This window comes from Sapajus apella, unplaced genomic scaffold (assembly GCF_009761245.1).
Source record: "Sapajus apella isolate SASKATOON/1434 unplaced genomic scaffold, GSC_monkey_1.0 scaffold49, whole genome shotgun sequence".
Classification (NCBI taxonomy): domain Eukaryota; kingdom Metazoa; phylum Chordata; class Mammalia; order Primates; family Cebidae; genus Sapajus; species Sapajus apella.
This window is the reverse complement of record NW_022436989.1, coordinates 4,596,269-4,622,584: the sequence shown is the minus strand read 5'-3', so window position 1 is coordinate 4,622,584 and position 26,316 is coordinate 4,596,269. Positions and strand designations below refer to the sequence as shown.

Genomic DNA, 26,316 nt, shown 5'->3' with positions numbered 1-26,316 from the left:
ACTATAAGAGCAAACAGTCACATCAAATTGGTGCCACTGGCATATAATTAAAACTACAGGGCACCCTTAATGATCTCTGACAATGATCGCGTGTTTTTTTTTTAAATATAGCACGCACATTTTGTCCAATTTGAGCTCTTTTTTCCTGTTGCTTTTGTCCTCTTTCTGAGTGGATATTATTCATGAACTGAGTCTTTATTATCTATTTGGCCATCTGCATAGCATTGGCCATAGTCCCCTGTATTGTAATTTTGAGTGAAAATAAGGACTGCTGGAGATTGCAACACTAAAAATAAATAATAGTAATAACACGCTTTAAGAACTCAAAAGCAAAAGGCGTAAAGAAAAACATTTGGGCTGGAGGTGAGCTTTGGAGGTACGTGGCGTGAAGGCGCTGCTGGGGGAACAGAAGTCATTCCATTCTCTCATTTAGCATCACAGAAGCTGGATGTTCACCAGAGTGAACAAACTAGCCAGTTGTTAGTCTGACCAAACTAACAACTAGTTGCCTTGATAGGATAATAGGCAATTCTGGAAGTGATGCTGCTTCATGCTAGATTGTCTTTTAAAGGAAACAAGTATTTGTTCTCTTAGTACTCTCTTGCTTCAGAAGTCCACAGACTCCATGGAGTGACAGCCCAGTAGCACGGTCTCCTTTGGCTATCAAGATTTTAGCTACTGAAATTTATTTATCTTTACCACGTATTAAGCCCCTTGCTTTAGTGTAGTGAAGGCAGGTTTTTTTTAAAGTTAAAATAGTAGAACGTATTTCCCATTAAAAAAATATGCATGGGAGAAAAGAAACTAACTGAAATAATTGTTTGCTTTCTAAAACTTTGTCTAATTTTATTTGTTTCCCTCCATTCTTCCCCCCAGTCCTTTGGATATTTTCTTTTCTTTCTTTCTGAAATGCTCTTCGAGGTTTGCTTGTCTTTTTTCTTTCCACTTGTCAGATCTTCCCGGCAGCCTCTGGAAGGCCATCAAACCAGCTGATTGAAAGACGAATATGAGTTAGCAAAGAAACACCTTCCTGAACAGAGAAAATCTGTGAGACTGTAATATATGAAAATAACATTTTTGTTATTTTCAAGTGAAAATGTATAATATTCTATGTGTTTTTAAATGTTTCTTGATTTTTTTTTTTGCTTGTAGTTTATTCCTACTAAACTTGAGGAACATGCAATTAAAGCTTTGCTTTCTCTCTCTCTTTCTCATGCCTTCTCTCTCTCTCTTTTTCATACACACAAACAGCTTGGGCTTACTACCAAGGCAGAATGAATTCTGTCAATTATCTCATTATTTAGAAAATGAGTTATTTACTTGCATTGAATTATGGTTTAAAATAACTTTCTTGTTGTATTTCTCTTTCCTTCCAAAATTGATTCATGTATGTATACAGTAATAACCTGAATGGCATAAAATTTTCAAATTTGGAAAGTTTGAGCTAATCACTTTAATATCCATATTGATTTACCTAAAAATAATGAAGAAGATCTAAAATCAAAAGGGATAGCCCAGTTTCCAAAATAGCCACATGTGTACGTACTCATGGCAAGTAAAATTTAGGGCATATGTATTTATTTATTTATTTTCGTACCTATTTAACTTGCATAAAGTGGGTATGCTGGTCATTTTAAAAAATGATTGAGACTTAATTTATCGCTTTTAAGGCTAATTTAATTACAAATATTCCAATAGCCCCATAATGCTAAACTTTTGTATCTAGCGTTAATGTTAACTTTAACATTATATGTTTACATATTAATATTATATCTGTTAGTTACCTCTGTGAGATCTGCAGAAAATAAAAATATTGTACTTTACACACCTGTCTTAAGACACACAGTTCCACTTTCTCTAAATTGGTGTGATAATCATTGATATTTTAAAACCTTATCCAGATGTGCACTTAATAATACAGTACAGATTTCTCTTTAACAAACTATATTTCAAGTCTGATTCTTCAAAAAAAAAAACCCCAAAAATTCTTCCCCTCAAATAGCTAAATCCATAGTCTGGAGTATGCACAATTGAGAGTCAAAATTTCCACTCTTCTAACATAAGAATAAAGTGATAAAAAAAAAAAAAACCATGACATTAAAAATATTCTTTTAGCAATGTGATATAATACAATACTTTAAATAACACCAAAATACATTATACTTGTGTGAAACGGTCTGGACCAATATCATACGCCTCAGCCCTTCCTTTGTGTTGTTCCTCCAGCCCTCACCCCTGCTAAAGTATTATACCAAATATTATCTGATACTAAACATTAACTCTTAATCACAGCTTACTATTGCCCTGAGTTGAACTAGAAATTCCAAGGCAGAATAACAAATGAGGCCTCTCCCTCTACTCACTCGCATTCTGTGGGAGTTTTATAGTTGTTTGGGAAAGCAGGATTTGAGGAATGACATTCTAACATACTTAGGTAAAGTATGCTCATTCTAGAATATTTCTGTAGCTGGTTGTAAATGTCACAGACTCATCATCTCAGAAGCTATATAAGAAAAAGGGATCTCAATCAAATGTCTGACCAGATCCCTCCTTATGGCCGTAAGAGTTTAATTTTCATTTAAACAATAATAAATATAGGCATAAGGGTTTGAGATGAATTATGTAAGCCTTTTAGCTACAACCATTACATTCTGCCACCAAATGAGCTGCTGTTCTCACTTTGCTTTATGGGTTCTGCATAGCCCGTGTTATTGTATCTGCCAAATAAAACCCAGCAAACCATGCAAATGAAAATATAATCTTTTATCTCTCATAGTCCCCGCATGCACCCATATATACAATTTTATCAATTCCTTTGTACCAAATGTACTGTTCCTAGGACCCTACTGTCTTAATAGGACCTACAGAAAGGGAAAACACTTCTTGCTTGGAGGTATCTTCATTTATATCCACCAATAGCATGTTTCTGTAGCTGTAGCTACACTTGAAAAGTCAGAAATAATTCCTTTCATTATATTTTTAGCTCATTTATGTGGTTCCATTGAGATCATGGGTGTCCTCAAGGATAAAGACCCAAATGACTGTACGTTTTCAAAGGATGGCAGATTCTAATTTGTTTTAAAACACTGGAGTTTTTCCTTTTGATTTCAGAGTGGCCTAAATATCTGAGGAACAATGACTTAGTGAATTGATGACGAATTATCTCTGCAACTCACCATTATTAATTGGGGGCCTTGGACATGTCACTTAGCCACTCCATTTCAACATTCTCCTCCAAGTAATGAGAATAACAGCACATCTTATACCTATAAGAGATATTTGAGCAATAACTCACCTCTAAAATGCCTCAAGGATGAAATACCTCTTACATATACTAAAGAATTGCTATGCTTCTCCCAGGAGTAAAGTCTCTACCACATCCATCTGGGGTATTTCTAGGTTGGGTCAGAATGTACCCTAAAAAAGTAAACAGATGCTCTTGTGGTAGCCTACATAATAAGCTCTCCTTCATCCCAAGTTTAAAGGGAGCAGTTGAACATATAAAACACTGCTATTCCTGCTGGCCTTGGACAAATGCAAAGGTGTAAGTTACTTCTTTTCATTATCTCCCTTCCCTTCTTTCCTCCTTCCCTTCTCTTTTCCTTCTCTTCTACCCTCTCCCCTACTTCCTTCTGTTCTCTCCCTCCCTCCCTTTCTAGAAATATTTCTTGAATGCTTATTATGTGCCAAGCACCATTCTAGCTGCTAAGGATACAGCTATTATCATAGAAAGAGTCCCCATCCTGAGGGAGCTTACGACCCACCAAGGAAGATAGGAAACAAAAACCAGAGTGGGTGTCTTTGATGGGGAATTGTCCTGGCTCACCTTATCAAAGTAGTTCAAGAGTATTTCCTTCCAACGCTAGTTCATGCATCTGCTTATGAGCCAGGCCAAATGGTTGTACAGAGGCTGATGTCACTGGAACCAGGCCTTACACATGATAGGTGTCCAGTGGCTGTTGAATGAATGAATTTGTTTCTGAAATGTGATCAGTTAGCTTAACAAATAGTTCATCTTCCTCAATGAAATGTCAGTACATACCTACAATTTCCCCATAAGGTCAACCTAAAACTATGTAATGAATGTGCTATGAAATTCTTACTCTATATTAATATGAACTCTATAAAATCTAGTTCTTATTAATCTGGTCTTGCCAGAAAAACCAGCCAAACTAGTGACCTAGGTATATGAGTGTTCACGTGAGTACACACACACACACACACACACACACACACATTGCCCCAATCGCGGCAACTTCATGTCTGGAAAGAGTTAAATACTGAGTATAGCCTACATTATTATTTTTTTAAATTCCTTATTCTTTTATCAAGTGCTCTCCTCGCAAAACCAACTGAGTATATTCTAGTCTTCTTCACTCTTGGGCTAGCTATTTCATGAAGTATTACTTAAGAATAATTTGCAAGACAAAAAATAGTGGCATAATCAGCAGAGGCCAGGAAGAAGTATGAACATCTCTGCTTCATTCACCTCTCTGCTGCCACTGCCACGCCTACCAGCACCATCTCCACCGCCGTGGCCTCTACCATACACCACTTCCCACTGGGATCTTTCCTTGTCTTTAGCTGTCTTCCATTATCTTTCTTCTATACCGTCACCATCTTCTCACCATTCTTTACAGCCCTCCTGTCCCCTGTAAAGCCATTGTCCCATATACTGCTCTACTCCGTCTGTCATTCGTCTCTGTCTAAAATGCCATTGTGTATGTGTCTTTGTTACGCAGTCTCGTCACTGTGTGTTTTGGTGAGCCTGTGTTCCTGCATCTGTCCCATGTCCCAAGTGCTAAGGTACGGCGTGGCATTGTGGACCAGTTGTGTATGTGTCTTTGTTACGCAGTGTCTTGTCACTGTGTGTTTTGGTGAGCCTGTGTTCCTGCATCTGTCCCATGTCCCAAGTGCTAAGGTACGGCGTGGCATTGTGGACCAGTTGTAAGTCTAATTTCCTTGTTTTGGACCCAACTTTTTTTTTTTTTTTTTTTGCCATGACCTTGCTGAACAGCCTCAGTTGTGTAAAAGATCTTCAGAGCAATGGGTTTTCAGTTAAAACATGTGACAGTACATTAACGTACAGAGACAGAGAACAAAGAAAGCTCCCAGGCCCGCAGAAGGAATTTGAAATGCGTTTTCTCTGAGTTCATATTCAAGAACCACTTTTCCTATTGTCTCCCATAAAGCTATTACTGCAGCTTCAATTTAAAATGCTTATTTTTACTGAGTTTAATTTAGATACACATTTGCATTGTAAAATGGGTACTTTAAAAATAATCATTTTAGTCTTCGGCATAAATGCTAGTTCTTTGTAAGAGAAGTAACTTCCTGAGTTGCATGTTATTGCTAAGGGTGAAGTAAATTTCTGGAGTGAGATTTAACCTTCTGTCTGCTCTTATTACCGAGAATAGTTTGAATTTGGTATGTATCAAGGCTTTTGTGTTAAATTTATAGAATTTCTTTATAACCAGAGTTTGATTAAGACAATTTTATCTTATTACAGTAGTTAGGATTGGTAAACACTTATTAGGCATCAGCAACATATTAGTTACTGAAAGAAAAATGAAACCTTATCTTTGTCCACTGGATTCACAATGACATTTATACATAATGAAGTTCTAAGAGGGAATATTATTTCATGTATTGTTGGCACCTAGCACATGGTGGAAATCTAACAAGAACCATGATAATGCATTTCCTGTTTCTCTAACATATAGTAAGTTCTCAGTAAATAATTTCTAGATGTATCATTCTCCCTTCTGCTGGTTTAAATCCAAGAAGGTGCTGCATTCAACAGTGGAGCAAGCACAGAAGAAAGGAAAAATTTCTCCCTGTACAAGAATGCAGACAGATGCTATTTCTATCTTGGGGTCCAAAGCACAGCAGCAAACGCACAGTAGGTGTGCAATTAATATTTCCTGGTAACCCCTCTTGTTCTCTTCATTTCATCTTTTCTAAGTTCATTTGCAAACCGAATTCTACAAACTCTAATTTAAGCAACTTAAAAGAAGAAAAAATATTAGCATTCAAAAATTTAGAAGTTTTATTCTCTCATTTTGAACAAAACAACTTCTGCTTACTAATATTGTGCAATATTTTAGCACAATTAATACCTTGAAGATTTACATTATTGAAGGGGGGTTATGAATATCATAGGTTCATATTAAATCTTTCTTTAACAGAATTTACTCATCTGAAAGTCATGTTTAGTTGGGTTATTTTAAACGGTAAATCTTAAAAAGCCCACAGGTAAAATGAGTGCATCTTTCAATTATCCAAAGTAATGCAGCCTTCAACACAACAGATAAACTCCAACATCTGGTATTCAAAAGCATGTGATTTTTAAGGACAGCAGACGTGTCTTTAGAAATGTGTTTTGTTTGGGATAGCCTTTAAATAATTTTTAACGGATTGAACTCCCACCAGTGAATGACATGAAGGCATTCTGTGGCGCAAGAAAGCCAGCCAGCCTAGGGTTCAAGAGGCCTGGGATTATATACAAAGTGAATGATGAATATATTTATAGCACAAAGTTAACTATAAAAGCCATCATTGTGTGCAATTTTTTTTCCATGTGCTATACGGTATAATGTATTTTATGGGAAGCCTGAAGGAGATAGAGGGGGGAGAGAGAGAGAGAGAGAAGGAGAAGAGGGTTGTGAGTTGGGTGGCTACTGAAATACCTCTTTGCTTTTAACCTAAATTCTCTAAAGTGGCCTTAGTCCCAACCAAGCCTGAACTATTGGCCTCCTACAGCCATTGTGCTGTCTATAAAAGCACTGATGTACAATGAGCAACGACAAACTGGCTACACAGGAAAAAGTTTTAGGGAGACTGTATCTTTTGCTCCTCTCTGCCCTTAATCCTCAGAAGGTTTGAATCATTGGTGTAGGCTCATTCTGCTTTCACTGGTACACTACCAACGCCTGGTGCAAACCTGCTAAGGATTTTTCCTCAAGAGTTTCTGATAAGATTGTTTCTGTCTTCAGGACTGAGAATCAGGCTGAATTATCTCCAGTGCAGGGCTTACCATAGTTTAGGAATTTAATAAATAGATTCAAGTATCACAGAATTTATAACCCAGGGAATATGACATAGAATGTGCTTTGCAGAATTATGAATATACTCTATAGATAAGATTAGAATATATTATAGAGAATTATAAATACATAAAATATGTATTTTAAGAATGATGCTATATAAAACATGCTCCCTATTCACTTCATTGTTGTGATGTGTGTTCTGGTTTGTTCCTTTTTTTTTTTTTTTTTTTTTTTTATCATTATCTCAACTGTGTGTCAGTGTTTCCTCCTCCCTTTAGACAATATCAACCTGTTCATTTTTAAAAGCCAGAAAGGGACAGAGACACACAGAGAGAAAAGTCTAACGAAGTTCATAGAGATTCATGTATGCTGTGATATTGAAAGTGAGAGGCTTAACAGAAGCTTGAACAAACTTTCCAGTTTAGTGTATTTTTTTCTCTCTAGGTTCAAAATCAGGTTAATCTCTACTTAACATTTTGTTAGATTTTATAGTTACTACCAATATAATACCTTAAAATACCTGGTATTTTACTATTGTTTGCCTCCCTAATTTTAAAACAAACTTCCATTCATATAGGAAGTTAATACATTTATAAAATATCAATATCCAAAAACTAGTTTCTGAGACAACTTTTTCAACATGACCTACTGCATAAAGTGTAATAAAAACACCGAGGTTTTTCCGAGATTTGAGCTGTGGTTCACACTTAAAAGACACTCATTTTATGGAATTGCTCATCAAATTCAATTTTATTTGATTCATCAACATTTTATACTATTAAATTGTTATTAGTTGAAATGTATGTGTTATTAGCACATAAAACTTGTTCCCTGGCAAGAAAGATTCATTTGTGTCACTTTTAATTTCAGGACTCCTGGAAAAGTATGGATTAACTGGAACTTTACAGGACTGGGTTCCTCCAGGGAGGACCATGGTAGCTTTTCCCAAGAGCTGAGAATGTATACTTTTTGCCCCTTTTCCCCCCACTGTGGGGGGTGGGGGAGAAGGATAGATTATTGGCTAAAAAAACCAAAAACAAACCACAAAACTCTGTCAAGTGTCTTTGTATCATGGTAATATGCTAAGTCTATTATACAGTGGTAAACACCCTACTTTGACAAGGTGCTTAATTGAGGGGGATATTTACACTTTGACTTATTACCTTCCATGGTTCCAATGGGTATTAAATAAAAAACAGTAATCATTCTATATTATGCTCTCTCTGATATCAGCCTGTTTTTACTTAAATTTTCATGGTGATAACTTTCCAAAGGATTAAAAGTATCATCTGTACAGTAAGTTTATAGGACACTTTAAAACAAAGAGAGTAAAAACAATTTTTTCAAATGTAAAAAAAGGGCATGAAATGCAGTCACACTACGGGACTCTAGATAAAATGGTTGTAGCAATTGAGGGGCAACAGATTTGCTTCCTTAAGTATGCATTTAATCTGTATTTTCTGGCCACACTGCTCAGTTCCCAAAATGGATTCTAGGGATGACTATTAGGGACACACACACACACACACACACACACACACACACACACACAAAATGGTTACAACTTTTGATGTATCAATGTTTTCTCCTGCACATCTTTGGGGGCTGTTATTCTACTTGTAGGTACATTCTACAAAACATTTTGTTAGAGCTACACCCTGGCTCTAGATGCCGTAGAGCTGAGTTTCTTAAGCTTTCTGTAGATAATCTGAGTGTCCTAATATTTTCATGAGTTGTTTAATATCCTGAGACTATCAATTACTTTATGTCTACTCATCTAGACATCTGTCACTCTATTTTTAACTTTTAGTAGATGAGAAACAGCTTTGATAACGCCAAATTTCTTTTTCCCTGAATTTATTGGTAAAACATGGACTTTTCACATCTCATTTTGTGTGCCTGTATATTTCATCCGTGAATAGCATTTATAAATTTCTCTACCTTGAAACAGGTCAGATGGAAATTGGGCCTTCTATCACCAGACTGAAAAGACCCAGAATTCATCGAAAGCACAGATAAAACAGACTTCATGGAATACAAAAACTGTAGTTCTCATAAGATATCCTTGACCTCAGTAGTGAATCATGAGGGTGTAGAGGGTTGAGGAAAAAGTAGACACATCACTACTGTTTCTAACAAGATATCCCAGAGTTATTTCAGTTCCAGGAATTTTGTGTGCTCCTGTTTTTACTTCATTAGCAATTCAACATGTCTGATTTGTCCACACAATACTTTCTACTTTACCCATTTGACCTGGAACAAAGTGAAAGCACATTTTGCCCAGTTGAAAGGTCTCCTGGCAAGTTGGTTAGCAACAGGCTTGCCAGTCTGGGTTCTGTTAGCAAAGAATAAACACATTTCATTAGACAATGACTAGTGGACTGACTTCCTCACTATGCAGTTTTGTTTTTTTTCTATTTTCTTTTCTTGAGCCATTCCTGCTCCCCCACCACTTGTTATTCAACTTTTTACTTGTAATTCTTGCCTCAACACGATTTCCAGTTTCTTGACGGCAGACATTCCCACGCGTCTCTGTGGCCGTGATTAATGCAGTTTAATCGCCAAGAACAGGTACCGAGTGAAAGTTTCTTCGAGGGGAAGGAAAAGCGACACAGCAGCCTTCCATCTTCCCTCGGTAGTTTAAAGTTGTGGCTACATACGTACCAATTAAGGAATCAAGCTAGGGCGTCTGCAAGTACCAATTTTACTGCAATGCTCTAAAATTTGGTCACTCGGGGATGTCTTGCAACAGTGTAAGCATACAAGGGACGGGAGCGTTTCGCGAGAAAGGCAGGCGCCCTGCCCCGCTCTGCCCGTGACACGATGACGTCAGAACGACTCCCAGAAACTGTGCCCGAGTTGCTCGCGTCCCCAGCGCCCCGATGTGCACCTGGGCGCGGGACGCCGCAGGACGAGCGAGAGCGTTCCTCGGTCCCGCTACCCCGCGCACGGGCAGCCCAGGACCCGGGCGCCGTCGCCCCGCAGGAGGGAGCAGGGAGAGACAGCCGAAGCCGGCCTGGAGCCCTGCGTGTCCCCGGGTGCCCTGCCTCTCCGGGACACCTGCGCAACTCGCGGCGGCCAAGCCCCACTACGTTTAAAAGTGTATTTGTGGTTGTCAAGGTGCACACCAAAAGGCTCGCTCCGCGCCCCCAGAGTGCGCGGGGCCTCCGAGCCTGGAAACAAGCCCCTCCCAGCGCAGCTGTCGCCGCCGCCTGCGGGCTCCTTTCACTTTCTCACGGCCAAGTCACCCAGAGGGGCGCCGCCGCTGCCACCGCCGCTGCGCCCGAGGACTCCGCCCCGCGCCGCTCCGCTCCGGGCCCCCGCCCGCCCGAGCTCCGCCCACCCCAACAGTTGCCGCCTGCGATTGGCACGCGCGGGAGGGCAGCTCCGGCTCGCCGCCCCCATTGGCTGGGCCCCCTTGTCAGTCCGACGACTGCCCGCCACCCCCTCCGCCTTCTCGGAGAGCCGCCCTCCCATTGGAGGAGTCTGAGGCCCGGGGGCGGGCGGGGAGCGCCGGTCCAGCCGCTTTCGGTCAATCGCAGAAGTCCAACGCCCGGAGGGAGGGAGGCCGGGGAAGGAGAGGGGCGGACCGAGGGGGGAACATCTGGCCGGCGCCGCCGCGTGCGTGCGTGGTGCGTCCTCCCGCCCCCTCCCCTCCCCCTCCCCCGCGCCGCCCCCCCGCGCCGCCCCCCCACCCGCCCGGCGGCTCCGCGCTCGCTCCCTCGCTCGCTCCCTCGCTGTGTCTGGCAGGCTGCGGCCGCCGCTGGGCTGCTGCCATGGGGAGCCGTTGAGAGTGGGGCCCTCTTCGCTCCGCCGCGCTCCTCCGGCTGCCAGCGGGAGGGAGGGGCGGGGGGGAGCGGGCGACGGAGCCGGGATTGGGGGGTGGGGGGGCCGGGAGGGAGGGGGGCCAGAGCCGGAGGAAGCCCACCAAGTCCGGCGGCGGCGGCGGCCGGGAGGAGGAGGAGGAGGAGGAGGAGGCGGAGGACGCGGCGGCGGCGGCGGGGACGCGGTGACTTAGGGCCGCTCCGTGTGAGTCCCGGCGCCGGCCCCTGCCCCTGCCCCGGCGCCCCCTCTGCGCCCCGGCTCCCCGGCGGGCGGGGGGCGCCAGCTGTGCGGCCCCGGCCGGCGGGGCGGCGCGGGCGGAGGGGAGGGCGGGCCGGGCCGGGCCGGGTGCGCCCCCGCGAGTGGAGTTAGTTTGTGTGGTCGGGAGCTTTGGGGCGGCGGGGGGCGGCGCAGCTGCGGGAGGCCCGGGCGCGGGGACGGGGCCGCTGCAGCTGCGGGGTCGGGCGGGGTGCGGGCTCCCGGCTCCGCGCCGCGCCCCCGCGGGCCGGTGCAGCTGCGGCGCGGGGCGGGCTCCCGGCCGGTGCAGCTGCGGTGGCGCCTCCCGGGTGCGGAGGGCGGCGGGCTGGGGGAGGGGGCTCGGGAGCCGCCGCAGCTGCAGTGGCGCCCGGGACGGCCGCGGCTCCGGGGACCGGTGCAGCTGCAGTGGCGCCCGGGGGAGGGGGCGCGGGGGAGGGGCGCGCCCGGGCGGGTGCCGTGGCCCGGAGGCCCGGGGGTCGCGCGCCGCGGCGTCGGGGGAGCGCTGGCAGCCACCCTCCTCCCGCCGGCTGCTTCTTACGACTTTTCTTTTGTTGTTGCCGTGACCCGGGTCTGTGCTCTCCGCTGTTGCTGAAGGTGTTTTCCTGCTGCACCGGCTCTGCGCCCTCCGCCTCCTTCCCTGTGGTTTTTAACCTTCCTCTTTCCCGAGTGTTTAATGCACGGCGAACTACGTAAAGATTTGCATTGCTGCCCCGCTCGGCACCCCCGCCCCCACCTCTTTGAAAAACAAAACCCCAACCTCGCAGAACCTCTGTGGATCCGCGGTAGCGAGACGGGAAGGGGTCGATTTGTGGAGTGGGAGTCTCTGGCCCGTTGCGGTGCTTGGGGCTCATTAAACTGTCACTCACCCCCCACCCCACTGGGTAAATGGGGTGATTAATGTCTGATATATTGGAATGGGGCGAGGGCATTTGTGGAGAAGAGGTGGTGTGCCTGGGAATACGTGGATCTCCCAAGGATGACTCCTGGACTAAGCGTTCAGAATTATGTCACTCACCGCGAAGTTGGAGAAAGTTAGGTTTGTGACTTTGGGGAAGCGAGAAGGACAGGACGGAGTCGTCGGGTTTTGTTACTCTTTAACTCTCTACCACGGCTTCCTAATGGGAACGAAGTGGGTATCACCAGGGCTGGGACGCTTGCGCCTCAGGCCCCAGTTCCTTTTCTACCCCTCGCCCTCCCAGCAGTTTGAGGAGATGTATTTGACATTCAGAGATGTCGCAGCACCCTGCCCGGCCCCCGGTCAGCCCAGCCCGGGTCGCGTTACAGGTTCATCAGCTATTAGAAAAGAACCACAAACTTTGGTCAAAAAGTTCTCAAACTTACTAGACCCGGCTTCTCCCCACACAAAGATTTTCTTGTGATCGTAAACATGACAGAGGGGACCCCCCCCCCCCGCAAAGAAAAAAGATTGTTAAGGGACACAGATCAAAGGGAAGGCAAGGTTCTGCTTTTTCTGAGCAGAAAGATAAGATATGCAGGTGCAGCCTTCATTTTAAGTGACTGTAGCAGGTTGTATCAGTTTATTAATTAGTCTCATTGAACTGAAGTACTTTCCAGGATTTTAGAAAGTGCAGTTTCAGCTTGTTGGTACTGAGAATTGAAATTTGCATTAACTGTGGCAGTGTAAGAAATTTTACCGAGAAGGTGGTTGTAGACAAGTAGTTAAATAAGAGGGAAATAATAAGGTGAACCAGTATGAAGTAATAGTTCTGAACAAGTCTGCCAACATTTGAGACATGTATACCATTATCTCAGCAGAAAAAAAAAAAGTGCGGCAATAATGTTGAAATGGGACTGGAGATGTCAAATGGGTTGGTTTAAAAATATCCCTAAGAAACTAAACGTTGGAGTTAAATAAAAGTGAATCTGGATTTCCTGAATAGCACCGTGGCTTGAGTATGCTGTCAGTATGTAAGCCAGTCCACCAACTTAAGACAGAAGTGTTGCTATTCCATAAATACAGTAGAACTCCATATGCTGAGTTTTTCAATTTCTTCTGTTAGAAAGTTTGGAAAAAAAGGAAGACTTTGAAGTATTTTGTTTATACTAACAGAAGAGAAAAGTTCTCCTAAGAAAAAGCTGGTGGCAGGAGTGTAGAGGAGTAGCATATGGCATTAAAAGGAGCACAGCTGGAGGTAGCATTTCCATCTGAACATGATGTCAGAGCAGCTGACAGCCTGCCATCCCTCAGCCTTTTATTCTAACACACAGACAGGGAGTTAGTGTGTGCGGATCTGTGGTGGAGAAGGTATCTCATTCCTCTCTAACATCATCTCCACTTTGCATCTGTCTCTCTTAGTCTGCTTTTTTTCCACCGATGTAACAGACCTGGAGCCAGCAGGACTCAGAGGAAAGGACTTAATCAGGTTTATGTGTCCTAAAGGTAGGAGTAGCAAGAGATTAGATGGAGCATATTTCTGTTTTGGTGTTTTGTTTATTTAATTTAAAAAATCACATTACTTTTCTAACCCAGTTTAGGAATAATATATGAAATTGAGTATTAAATGAACATCTTACTGGAGTTGAGAGTCTTGAGCTTGTTGAGTTTTAATTTTTTATCCCTTTTACTTGAGCGAATAAATAACTTTAATACACAGAAATATTTCAAGTTTGGAAATGCTAAGAAAGGCTTTGAAATATTGCTTTTGAAAATCACGTTGGATTAAAATGCTTTTTTGTTCACTGCTATTTAGATTTGATTGGGGTGGTGGTGGGGAAATAGTAAACTGTCTGGAATCCAGCATTCAAACTTATATGAGAAGATTATTCTAGTTAAGAAGCTAGATTGTTGTGTAATTAATTCCACTGTGAAACTTTATTCTTCAAAACATTCAGCAGCACTACTGAAACATACAGCTGTAGTGCTTTTGAAACTGAAGGTTTTTTAAGAAGCAGAAGAAGAAGAAAAAAAAGACTTTTGTCCCCAGTAGAATAGTTTGACTGGTTTCCTCATTTCTCTTTCAAATATATATTTAAGAGATCTTTTATTTCAGCATAACAATAATTATTTGCAGGAGTTTTTGTGTTAGCGACTAATTTAGAACTTGTAGATTTGAGCTGCCTGAATTGGCCAGACAGCTGTAATCGCACTCCTCTATTCTTAATCTCTTTATCTGGGCAGCAGCTGCCATATGGCCACAGTCAGCTGGATCAGATGTTTATAAGCTTCCTTCTTCGTCCCTCTCTGTCCTCTCAGCCTCCTAATTTGATCACGGCTACCTTGTGAGCTGCCCTCCAATCTTTATTTTTAGCCCTCTCAAGGATTAGGATTGATGTTAGCTGCGGGGCACTTAAAGTGATTGTATTGTAAATCTTAGTTTATTCTAGCAGTGGCATCTTGCAGAATGTGTTTGGGGTTAGGATAAACTTTTAGTCTATCTTGCGCAAAGTGTAGAAGAGGAGGAAGAAGGGAAGTAATTTCTGAATATTCAATTAAGTGTATCTATTCCCAAAATGCACTTGCTGAGATGGATGGTGTGGAGCCTTGCTTCTGGTCACGGGGAAGGGGAAGTTGGGTCCTCTTTATTTTTGAGGAGTTTACCCACTGCAGTTGAATTCTGACCCTTTGTACATCTTTGCCTTTCCCCTCCCTCCATTTCACTTTTCCTCATCAGAAAAGGAGGGCAGTGATGAGTATTTGCAAGAATAGAAGCTAGTGGGAAAACACCAATATATCAAATTATATTGAAACAAAGTATTTTCTGTTGGCTGAGGTAAGGCAGAACCAGGGGAAAAAAAATAGTTTCTCTTTTTCTAAAAAGGTTTTTTAAAAAAAGTTGAACCTGTAAAGCTTTTGAGTTTTAGTTCAGCATTGTATGCCTTTATTTTTAAAAGTTTGAATTAATTTTAATATGAAACTCATTTTGCCTTGCAATGGATCAAAGTTTAGATGAAAATTTTCTGAGTTAAATGAAGCCCTTCTGGTTCCTAATATTCTAAAAGTACAGTTTCTACAAAGAAATACAACTTTTTTTCTCAGTTCGTTTTTCAAAATCTTTGGATTTGTTCATAGTAAAGATGATCTTTTCCATCTGTTGGTGCAGTTCCTTCTGATCTCGTACATGTGTGCTATACCTGCAAATCTGAAGGCATTAACATCTGTTTTTATACACAGGGCTTTTGTTGTAACACTCTGACTTTAAAAGTAAGTTGTTTGCCAATTTCTGGACTAATTATGCGATTTCATTTTTTTCTTGATTCAGCCAAATTTGTGTGTGTGTGTGTGTGTGTGTGTGTGTGTGTGTGTGTGTGTGTGTTTTAAACTGTGCTAAGTACAGTCAAGTAGCAAAAGTAAAAAGATAAAGGATGGTCGGACAAGTTTTCTTGTGTCTTCCAGGATATGTCTGGGGACATTTCTTTGTTTGTTATATGAGTTGTTCCCTTTGAAATTAAAGCTATTTTGTAGGGTTTGTAGGACATAATTTGATAAGTAGAGTTAATCAAATTTCTTCTGAAAGAGATCTAAATTCTTATTCTTAGTGAGAGGCTGTAGTTAAAGGAAGGCTTTTGAAACTTGACTGAAAGTTCAAGGAAGATGGAGATGTGTCGGAAACTGCTTGGCGGGGGTGAGGAAGTTCGGAAAGTGTACATTTTCCTTCTCGCTTTTGGGTCTTGTGCGTGTGATTTGGTGGTGCTTGGGTCATAAGCCTGATTAAAATTCAGGGACATGTACCACGGCGGCCAAAGCAGAATTAATTTTTCTATATGGGGACTAGAGCACTGAAAAGTCGTTCCTGACCAGGCTCTAATGAGAAATTCCTCTCTTCCCAGGTTATGAAGACAGTATGGAGTTTCCAGACCATAGTAGACATTTGCTGCAGTGTCTGAGCGAGCAGAGACACCAGGGTTTTCTTTGTGACTGCACTGTTCTGGTGGGAGATGCCCAGTTCCGAGCGCACCGAGCTGTACTGGCTTCATGCAGCATGTATTTCCACCTCTTTTACAAGGACCAGCTGGACAAAAGAGACATTGTTCATCTGAACAGCGACATTGTTACAGCCCCCGCTTTCGCTCTCCTGCTTGAATTCATGTATGAAGGGAAACTCCAGTTCAAAGACTTGCCCATTGAAGACGTGCTAGCAGCTGCCAGTTATCTCCACATGTATGACATTGTCAAAGTCTGCAAAAAGAAGCTGAAAGAGAAAGCCACCACGGAGGCAGACAGCACCAAAAAGGAAGAAGATGCTTCAAGTTGTTCGGACAAAGTCGAGAGTCTCTCCGATGGCAGCAGCCACATGGCAGGCGATTTGCCCAGCGATGAAGATGAAGGAGAAGATGAAAAATTGAACATCCTGCCCAGCAAAAGGGACTTGGCGGCCGAGCCTGGGAGCATGTGGATGCGATTGCCCTCAGACTCAGCAGGCATCCCCCAGGCTGCCGGAGAGGCAGAGCCACACGCCACAGCAGCTGGAAAAACAGTAGCCAGCCCCTGCAGCTCAACAGAGTCTTTGTCCCAGAGGTCTGTCACCTCCGTGAGGGATTCGGCAGATGTTGACTGTGTGCTGGACCTGTCTGTCAAGTCCAGCCTTTCAGGAGTTGAAAATCTGAACAGCTCTTATTTCTCTTCACAGGACGTGCTGAGAAGCAACCTGGTGCAGGTGAAGGTGGAGAAAGAGGCTTCCTGTGATGAGAGTGATGTTGGCACTAATGACTATGACATGGAACATAGCACTGTGAAAGAAAGTGTGAGCACTAATAACAGGGTACAGTATGAGCCGGCCCATCTGGCTCCTCTGAGGGAGGACTCGGTCTTGAGGGAGCTGGACCGGGAGGACAAAGCCAGCGATGATGAGATGATGACCCCGGAGAGCGAGCGCGTCCAGGTGGAGGGGGGCATGGAGAGCAGCCTGCTCCCCTACGTCTCCAACATCCTGAGCCCCGCGGGCCAGATCTTCATGTGCCCCCTGTGCAACAAGGTCTTCCCCAGCCCCCACATCCTGCAGATCCACCTGAGCACGCACTTCCGCGAGCAGGACGGCATCCGCAGCAAGCCGGCGGCCGATGTCAACGTGCCCACGTGCTCGCTGTGTGGGAAGACTTTCTCTTGCATGTACACCCTCAAGCGCCACGAGAGGACTCACTCGGGGGAGAAGCCCTACACGTGCACCCAGTGCGGCAAGAGCTTCCAGTACTCGCACAACCTGAGCCGCCATGCCGTGGTGCACACCCGCGAGAAGCCGCACGCCTGCAAGTGGTGTGAGCGCAGGTTCACGCAGTCCGGAGACCTGTACAGACACATTCGCAAGTTCCACTGTGAGTTGGTAAACTCCTTGTCGGTCAAAAGCGAAGCACTGAGCTTGCCTACTGTCAGAGACTGGACCTTAGAAGATAGCTCTCAAGAACTTTGGAAATAATTTTATATATATATAAATAATATATATATATACATATATATAAATAGATCTCTATATAGTTGTGGTACGGTCTAAAAGCAGTCTTGTTTCCTGGAACTAAAAAGTTGGGATATTAACTTGTTTTTGCACTTTAGAATAGCATGAGAATCTCACTAATTTAGCATTCTGATAAAAGAAACTTTAGAGCAAGTCAGAATAGAGAGGTGTTTTTCCTTTGAGGGGGTAGGGGAAGTAAGCCAATAAGACCCTTTTGAACAAATCGTCCTATCACAAAATGCTTTCATATGGCTTAATTTTGTCAACACTGCATTGTCTTTTGAGCTCTTTTTTTCCCCCTATAATTATTATTTTTTTTAAGTAGAAATTCCCTCCAGTTTTATTAGCCTCTTTATATGTCTCAAATTGCATGAATCTTTTCTGGCTGTTGGAAACCTGAATGCTTTTAGACCCAAATGGAAAATTTCTGAAATGCTGGATTATCTATTTTTAAACAAGCAGTTGACTTAAAACTTTCTGTGGCAACTTCTGGTTTTCTGATGGTTCCCAGTGAGCAAAATGCTGAAAGTACACTGGGATCACTGGGACACCGTCTTGTGAAGGTTTGCTTGGGATGAAAAAGGATATTGCAGCTTCAGCAGTGTTGAACTGTGTGTTTAAAAATGTGAATTACTGTTATTGTATACTGTAATTGATTACATGGGCTGGGGGGGTGTCAAAGAACTTGACAGGTTGTGTTGATGCTCTTAGTTGAGTCTTGAAAAGTAAATATTAACGCTACAGAAATGCATGAGTTTCAATATATTTTTTGTCTTTGTTTGCATTGTATAACTTTAACGAGTGAGTTTAAAATTATTTAATTTCCTTAGAAAAATAGCACCATTTGGAAAAAAACTGGTGTTATGAAGAACGTAAATGCACTGTTTTTATTTTTATTTTATATAATTTAAATTGACTTTCCCACTGTCTTTAAGTTGAAACTGTTAAGCTGAATAAAAACTTAAGCTGCAAATTGATAACTTCGCTACATAACAAGGAAAATATAAATGTTTACAAACGGCTTAAAGATTTGCATGTGCAGTGTGCATTTATAACAAACTTCTAATTGCACAAAACCCATGCCAGCTCAGAGTTTAGGTGTACACATTTACCCAGTTGAGCATTTTTAGAATAACTACTGCACAAATTGACAATAGGTCATTCTCTCTCTTTTTTGTTGTTTGCTCCCCTTTTCTTTTTCTCCCCTTCTTCCTTACCCTCCCACCCTTACTCCCCACGCCCCCACCCTCCACCCCCAACTCATGAAAAGATTCCATGGACTGAAAAAAGCCCCAGGCTGAAAGGACTGGACTGCCTTGATTGACATGGGGAGGGGGTTAGTAGACTATGTGTATTGCGGCAGCAGAGGCTGCAGCCTGACGTGTGGTTTTAATGACCAGCACGCAAGGCAAAAGCATTTTGCACAGTGTTTGTTTTCCTGTCTTGCACTTACAAATAAGGTCTATGGGAGTAGCATGGAAAACGTTTGCTGTTTTTCCCTTTTTTTTTTTAATTGCTTTTGTTTAAAATTTGATCGCCTTAACTACTGTAAACATAGCCTATTTTTGTGCTTAAGATACTGAATGGAAAACTCCATTGTGTGTTGCTGGACTGTTTTGGAAATATTTGGTTAAATGTGTGTTAATTTGGCTGTAATGGCATTTAAAGCAAACAAACAAACAAAAAAAGCTGTGAAAATGGCCTTGGAGCATTATCTTTAGTTACTTGAAGAGTTTCTAGTTTTTTTTAAATACAGTTTATGTTAAAATAATTTTTATTAATTTAGAGAAGACAATCAATGTCTGTGAGAAAACGGACTTTCTTTTGGATTTTCTTTTTGTGGTCATTGTGAGTGATTGCTTTTTCCTTTTCTTAGTTTCACATTCTTCCTTTGTTCTAAAACTTAGACTGACATCTAGCTTTGACAATCATAGTACGTTTTATTTTCCTGAGGGGGGAATAACTTATAATGCTGTTTAGTTTTGTACTATTGGTGTGTTGGTGAATTTTTAAACTGTGTGCTAACTGCAATAAATTATATGAACTGAGAATTTCTTGTGGTTTTTTTTTATTGTGATTATATAGTATATAGATTCTAAATATGTATCATACAGGGTATCTTTAATATCTATTCTGTTCAGAGCTTATGAGATTATTAGAATGCCTTAAATCACTCACATGGGAAATGTGTAAACATTCTAATCACTTAAGATACTAAATGCACATTTAAAAAACGTGACCCATTTTCACAATCTAGATCAAGAAGGTTGAGGTAATTCCCTAGAAACTTACGAATCATGAAACTACATGGCTGCACAGGTTTTTAAAAGTGCACTGTACAACTACTAATCCATACACTGTAAGTCACTTTTCATGTGCAATTTTATCCTCGGTTGATTGGTCAAATCTATTCTCCTGTGTTCTGGTTTAAGTGGAAAATTGAAGGAGACCGGATGTTTTAATCTGGAAGACTGGTTGGCTAATGACTGGAATTCTAGGCAATTGAATTAGCAGGCATGCCATTGTTCACGGTTAGCTACATGCATCCTTTTTGTTGCTGGGAGAGCTCAAAAGTTCCCAGGTTTTAATTCTCGAGTTTTAATGTAAACGTGTAATTAAGTACATGGACCATTAAAAGAACTCTATTCCCTATTTTTTTGTCATGGTCTCAACTTGATGCTTGTCTAGTTGGGTACACGTCAGGATGAGAAACGCTGCTGGTTGAGCTGGGTAGCAAATTGACAGAACACTCACACACGTGGATGATACTGTAGAGGAATGGTCACAACCCTAAGTGCAAGCAGTCAAGTAGTGGGCACGGAGAGGTTTTGTAAATCTGAGGTTGTCTCTAACTTCCAACCTTAAATATAGATATGACTATGAAATTTTATGTTGTTAACTGTCAGAAGTAAACTATGTTTATATTCGATGGCCTATAGTAAGGTCAACATTTTTAACCTCTACAAAAGTGGGGTATAAGGTCGGAAGTTTGAAAATGTACCATTTACGAACGACCTGGTGGCTTTGGATAGGAATCCACAGGGATTTTGTCATGAAGTATATAATAACAGAATTTGGAATCCTAATTTCACCCCCACCTTTTTTTTTTTTTTTTGCTAAAACAATTTTTAAAGTATGCAACTCACCCTTGGTTTTAACCTGCCAAACACTGTTTCTTGTGAAAGAGGAATGTACATTCAACCCCCATAGAATAATGTCTTGGGTAGTTACAAGCTTATAAAAAAGGGAGGGAGGGGCAATTTTTATTTTCAGTTCCTATAGTAACTGGCCAAAGTATCTCAAAGCTCCTAAAGATGTTGAGTGTTTACTTGACAATTTAGTTTTACGAACCAACATCTAATTTTAAGTGAGGAATATTATCTCAACAATCTTAACTGGATATGCTTATAAAAATAATATTTTGACATGATTTGGAAGAAATAACTTCTTAAAACATTCTTTGCAAAACTGGAACAGAATATTAATTACACAAACTGCCACATTTGATAAGTGAAATGAAGGAATAATTTATTTGCCACATTTAAAAAAGGAAATTAATTTGTCATGTAATCATGTCAGAAACCATTAAAATTGATCCCTCCTTTGACATCTGGCTGATCCATAAGTATATTTTAAATATGTAGTTTTATTTACTTTTGAAAACTTCTGTTTCCTTGAGATAACCCATTATGCCCTGGATTTATGTGGGTCTAGCATTGTGTGTTAGGTGTACCCTAAAGAATATCCAAGAGTTATAAAATGTTAAGGATACTAGTTTCAGATTTCCTTTCTGGTTAAGTATGTTATCAGATTAATAGGTGAATCAAATAGAGTTTTTCTTTACTTGTTATGAATATCTTCAAACAGGTTATTGAAAGATGGGAGAAAGGGGAACTCTGTATGAACATTTTAGAACAGTGAACATTAAAATGGCCAAAATATTCATTTTCCAAGTAAATCATTTAAACTACCATCAAGAAGTGGCACTACTTAAAAAATCTCCAGCTTCCAAATGTTACTTATGAAACATACACGGACTACATAAAAGCTTGACTCAAGAAATCCCATTGTACAGATTAATTTTTTTTTAGTGGTCTTAAGACCTCAAAATTTCCTGCATGGCTTGACTATTTTATTTCTATAATGCTTAACGCATTCTTTGATTTCCACTATAATGAGGGAAAGTTTCACATGCTCTGACTAGGAAACTGAGATAATTTTAGATTTTAATTTGTAGGTAGTGACCTAAATTTTTGTTATAATTGTTTGTTGCAATGCTTGGATTTGCTGAGAAGGTACAGTGAGTTGAGTGTGAATTCGAAGTGCAGCAAAGAAAAGCTCCGTCCTTTTCACTGAAATGACTCGACATTAAAATGCTAAAGATACATCTTTAAAAATAAAGCAATAGTTTCATTTTTTAAAAGCGAATAGCTTTTAGGAGTTTCATTTTGGCTGTAGTCCAAGTTTCTTACACTGACAGGATTTTGTCCCTTATGTTAAAAATTTTCCACCTTTGCCTACAAAAACACGGCAAAATATCTTTGTATATGATCCCTGGGTCTAAAATGTAGAACCATCTATCTTCATGAAAGAAGCTAAACTCCAAATTTAAAGCACTAATAAGAAAGGATGAGGTCATAGATATGAAACAAAGGCATGAAAAGTGGGCCTCTTTTTAAGTCTAAATATAATTATCTGCTTACACTAAATAAATTGTTGAATTAATCATCCAGGTAATTCAATCTCATAGGATAGTATTTGTCTAAAAATATTCAAGTACTTAAAATAAATCAGCATATTTTTTGAAAGGGATGAATTATCCAGGTAACTCTCCTGATTTGATTCGAACATTTACTAATTTACTGTGCATCATAATTCCTACATTTATGTGATCATAGTACTTTTCTTTAGCTGTAGGGAGTTTACAAAAAAAAAAAATTATTTCAAAACCAAAATTTTTCTTGCATTTTGGGGCACTTATGGCCAAATAAGGTATCTCCTTTTCTAATCTTTGGAAATGGGTTTGCAGTTAAGCTTGCAATTTGCTATAGGAGGCATTCTCTCTAGTTAGTTTGGCAGGAAAGGAGTGAAAACCCAATTTGGCTTTAAAATGTAGCACATTAGTCAGTAACAGTTTCAGTGAGGATATTTAGAGTGGCTTTGAGAGGCCGTGTGATACCCATAGAGAGTCCATTCACGGAAATGACTTATTTACAGTTTGTTATAATCTCTGTAGTTAATCATTAAATCAAGTAGCTTTTATTAAATGTCAATATGTATGGTTAATATGACTACATAGGAATTTTTAAAAGTCATATTGCCCCGAATATTCACATTTGTAAAGGGTATATTTGTAGTTAATATGAAGTGGAATGTGGAAAATGTATTTGAATATTGGTAAACATTTATGGACAGATTAAAGCTGTTTCAATACAGAACGCGCATACAATGGTATGAACTTGGAGGAACAGCATACCCTTACTTATGGATGCTATGCCAAACCAGAGCTAACGTCTGATATGTACGAGCTTGAAAGGCTATATCTTTATCATGCATGATTTATAAATGTATATTACTTAAAACTGTAAAACAGGAGACATTTGTTTTACTTTAAAAGTCATATTTCGTGCAGTTTACCTCTGAGAGGGTTATTAAAGACCCTTTTTTGTATGTCTAATGCTCTGAAATGATCTTTGATTAAAGTAAGAGCATTTAGATTTTTCATCTGACTCTCTTAAAATTTGTTTTGGAAAGCAGCCTCAAAATATACACATACCTTTTCTGTGGACCATGTCTTTGGAACTATATCACGTAAATGATATACTAATACTGAAATGACAATTACCTGTTTACTAGACAGCAGTGCTTCTTAAGGATGTCTATTTGGACAATTTTTGGAAACACACAATGGGACAATAATTAAGACATTTGAGAAAAGTAGTCATTGTTTGTGAGCCATAGTTACCATAGACGTTAGTGCCAATGATTTGCATTTAGTGTAAAAAAAATACATTTTTTTCTAATTTATAATGGTTTCTGAATGTCACTTGAAAGCTTTACAAAGTAGAAACAGTTTGAGCATAGACCCATACCTCAAGGAAATCTAATTTATAAAAGGTATCTTTATAACTACCTGTCTTTGAGAAAGGTCTCATGCTGAAGCATGTGACGGGGAGAAATGGTACAGGTTTATATTCAAAGCACAGTCATTATCCACGAGCCTTTAGCATAAAATTTGTTTAAGACCTCTTCAAAATCTCCGAGATTTTGCAACTGAATAAACTGAAAGAAACTGAAGTCTGGCAGAGGGACTATTCCTGTAGGTTCTGATTTTTGTTGAGATGCAAACTAAAATTCATACTTTATAGCTGGTTCTCTCTGTTTCTCAATGTCCTTTTATTTACCATAGGAGGGTACATTTTATGCATCAAGTGATTTTGACACCATTGCACAACTGAATTTTTAAGCCAAGTTTGTTTTTGGGTCTGACTTTCTACCATTCTGAAAAAATCGAAACAAATTTAAAATGAACACTGTATTTGAAATGGGCCCTATTTACCACTGGGTATCAGCAAACCGCGTATTTCCACGGAGGGAGGGTTGAGCATGCAGATGAAAGAGCTGAGGCATTTTCCGGGGGTTCATGACAATAAACGACATGGAATTGGATGAAATCCTTAGGTTAAAAGAAAAAAACAAATTAGGGACTATGCTGGGTCACAATGAAGTTTTGCTTTTCATAGTAAGTGTGAAGTCTAGAAAATGTGGTGATTTCTCACATTCTATTTATATGTTATTTTACTTGAGCGATGTCTCAAAGCAGTACTAGAATCACTTCTGTGCAAAAGGGGGAGGGAGGGAGGGTTTGTCATCATTTATTCAGTTTGCTTTGTAAAGGTGCTTATCTTGCAGTAAAAATAATATTTTAGTCAGAATATGACAGGTGGTTTGTAGGCTTGACCAGCATGGAAGGATTTTAAGTAATTGGAGTGTTTCTGTTTAAAAGTCAGTCAAGTAACACCCTCAAAGACTAAGGCAATCAATCCTCCTATTGTTATGTTTATTTAACAGTACATATATGCTTTTTTCTCTCCCCTAACAGAACAGAACGTTTAAGCCTTTTAACCAAAAACAACTCCAAGCTTACATCTGTATCCTGAATTTTAAAACTTGCATTCTGGCCTGGTTGCTTTTGAAATAACTAATTCTGTTACTCAAATTATAAAAATCCAGTGACCAGAATGGCCCAGTTGTTTCCCATGATTTGAAGACCTACGGTGTACGTCTGATCATCTCCCCTTACAGACCGCTGCATCACATGTTTTTCCACAGAGACAGATAGAAAATCACAAAAACTTAGAGCTGTAAGGGGCAAAAGTGACTTCTGGTTCATTCATCCTAAAAGTGGAGGAGCAGGCACGGGAGGTGAAGGGGTTCAGTGCTCTTTACAAATATGTCCTACCTTCCCCAAACTTCTGCTATCTATCATTTTAGAGATGAGATTTTGCCGTGTTTAGAGGCATACAAAGGCCGAATTCTTTGCTCTGGGCACATCTTTGATCAAGTCTGAATTTGAAATCAACATTCTGCTTATGCCTAAGTGATACAATTTGCATTATGCAAATATCTATTTACCATGATTACACGTACCATTGTCTGCAATCTATGTTTACCAATGGAATCTAAGACTGGAATGGCACTATTTCTTTTCCTGCCTTGACCCTATCAACTATTTAAAAAATACATACACACCCTCAGAACGTTCTCTGAGGGTGCCAAAAGAAGGCGTCTTTTGACCCATCTCCTTCGGGCTCACTAAGAGCTAAAACCCCGTCAGGCTCCTCCTGACCCACCCGCCCTCCCTCTCCGCTTGCAACTACAAAAGGGTTGCTTGGGTTTCCAAAACATGTTATTTGTTCAACCACAACGAGGCACTGCTCCTTGCAGGCTAAGTCACTGCAAGGGCTGTCAGGGCTGCTGCTGGACGTGCGGGAGGGAAAGACGAAAATGGAACAAGGGCAGCAGCCAGACGGGATCCTCAAAACTTGTTTGCTGCTGAAATGGGAGAATTGAATATTTTCCCACTTAATCTGAACATTGGTCTTGGTTTCTTGGAATGTTTCTCACCCCCTCTCAGCATCGTCTACTGGAAAGAAGGCTCAAGAGAAAGTTGGGGAAGATCTATCCGTGTAACACCTGAGGAAACCCACCCTCATACCCTCATTTCTCCATTAGACCAGCATAATAATACCTGTGTCACCTTTTTCTTTAGAATAACATGAAAATGAATACGCAAACGCATCAAGCTCTCAGAGAAAAGATGCTGTGCAAATTGGAGGTGAACTCACTATTACAATAATTTTTTTTTTGCACTCAGATGAAATTTTTCCTTATTCTAAAGTCTTCCTACCGACGTGGACTTTTTCCAATGTGGGTTTTTGTGATTTAAATTCACCAAGCACTAACAGTTTCAAATTTATTTCAGTTTTAAGCAGGAAAGCAGTTTCTACATGAAATATGAAAATGAAAATACCATAGTGATGAGAAAGACGCCACATCCTCAGGTGGGTTTTGTAGGCATGTACGTGCTCAGCTATGCACATCTCATATAACTGACATTGTATTTCTGGTTCTTTTCTCAAGTCCCAAATCTCTCAAAGCCCTTTCAAATCTCTATCTGATTAACTAGTCCAAAGCCTACGTTGGATACAGATATTTTTCCTCTTAAGGCTGAGGAAATCAAGACTGAAAGCTTTGGTTCATGTTTACTCTTGTACCTT

General features: G+C 40.8%; 1 protein-coding gene and 1 long non-coding RNA gene across 10 annotated transcripts; one reads left to right on the top strand and one right to left on the bottom strand.

Moving 5' to 3' along the window:
- Positions 1-820: 820 nt before the first annotated feature.
- Positions 821-10,540, bottom strand: LOC116525994. Of its 4 annotated transcripts, XR_004257910.1 has the most exons (5): positions 9,522-10,540; positions 9,294-9,384; positions 3,827-3,956; positions 3,296-3,417; positions 914-989 (listed from the first exon to the last, which is right to left on the bottom strand). It is a non-coding gene; the product is annotated as an uncharacterized LOC116525994 (long non-coding RNA). The 4 variants fall into 4 exon arrangements; XR_004257909.1 differs by lacking the exon at positions 9,294-9,384 and having other exon boundaries at positions 821-1,053; positions 9,424-10,540; XR_004257911.1 differs by lacking the exon at positions 9,294-9,384 and having other exon boundaries at positions 821-1,030; positions 9,424-10,540.
- Positions 10,541-10,659: 119 nt separating this feature from the next.
- ZBTB18 (zinc finger and BTB domain containing 18) lies at positions 10,660-19,587 on the top strand. Of its 6 annotated transcripts, none has more exons than XM_032242216.1 (2): positions 10,660-10,681; positions 15,918-19,587. In XM_032242216.1, exon 2 carries the CDS (start codon positions 15,932-15,934, stop codon positions 17,498-17,500), a length of 1,569 nt encoding a protein of 522 aa, XP_032098107.1. In that variant the 5' UTR covers positions 10,660-10,681; positions 15,918-15,931; the 3' UTR covers positions 17,501-19,587. The 6 variants fall into 6 exon arrangements, with proteins under 6 accessions (XP_032098107.1, XP_032098104.1, XP_032098106.1 ...); XM_032242213.1 differs by lacking the exon at positions 10,660-10,681 and adding an exon at positions 10,947-11,078; XM_032242215.1 differs by lacking the exon at positions 10,660-10,681 and adding an exon at positions 11,675-13,395.
- The last annotated feature ends 6,729 nt before the right edge of the window (positions 19,588-26,316 follow it).

What these genes read in the sequence shown, in the direction of transcription:
- ZBTB18 (XM_032242211.1), top strand. Translation starts at nt 15,682, where the DNA reads ATGGAGATGTGTCGGAAACTGCTTGGCGGGG. An exon ending in TCGGAAACTGCTTGGCGGGG is followed by an intron (nt 15,713 to 15,917) that starts GTGAGGAAGTTC and finishes CTCTCTTCCCAG; the next exon opens with GTTATGAAGACAGTATGGAG.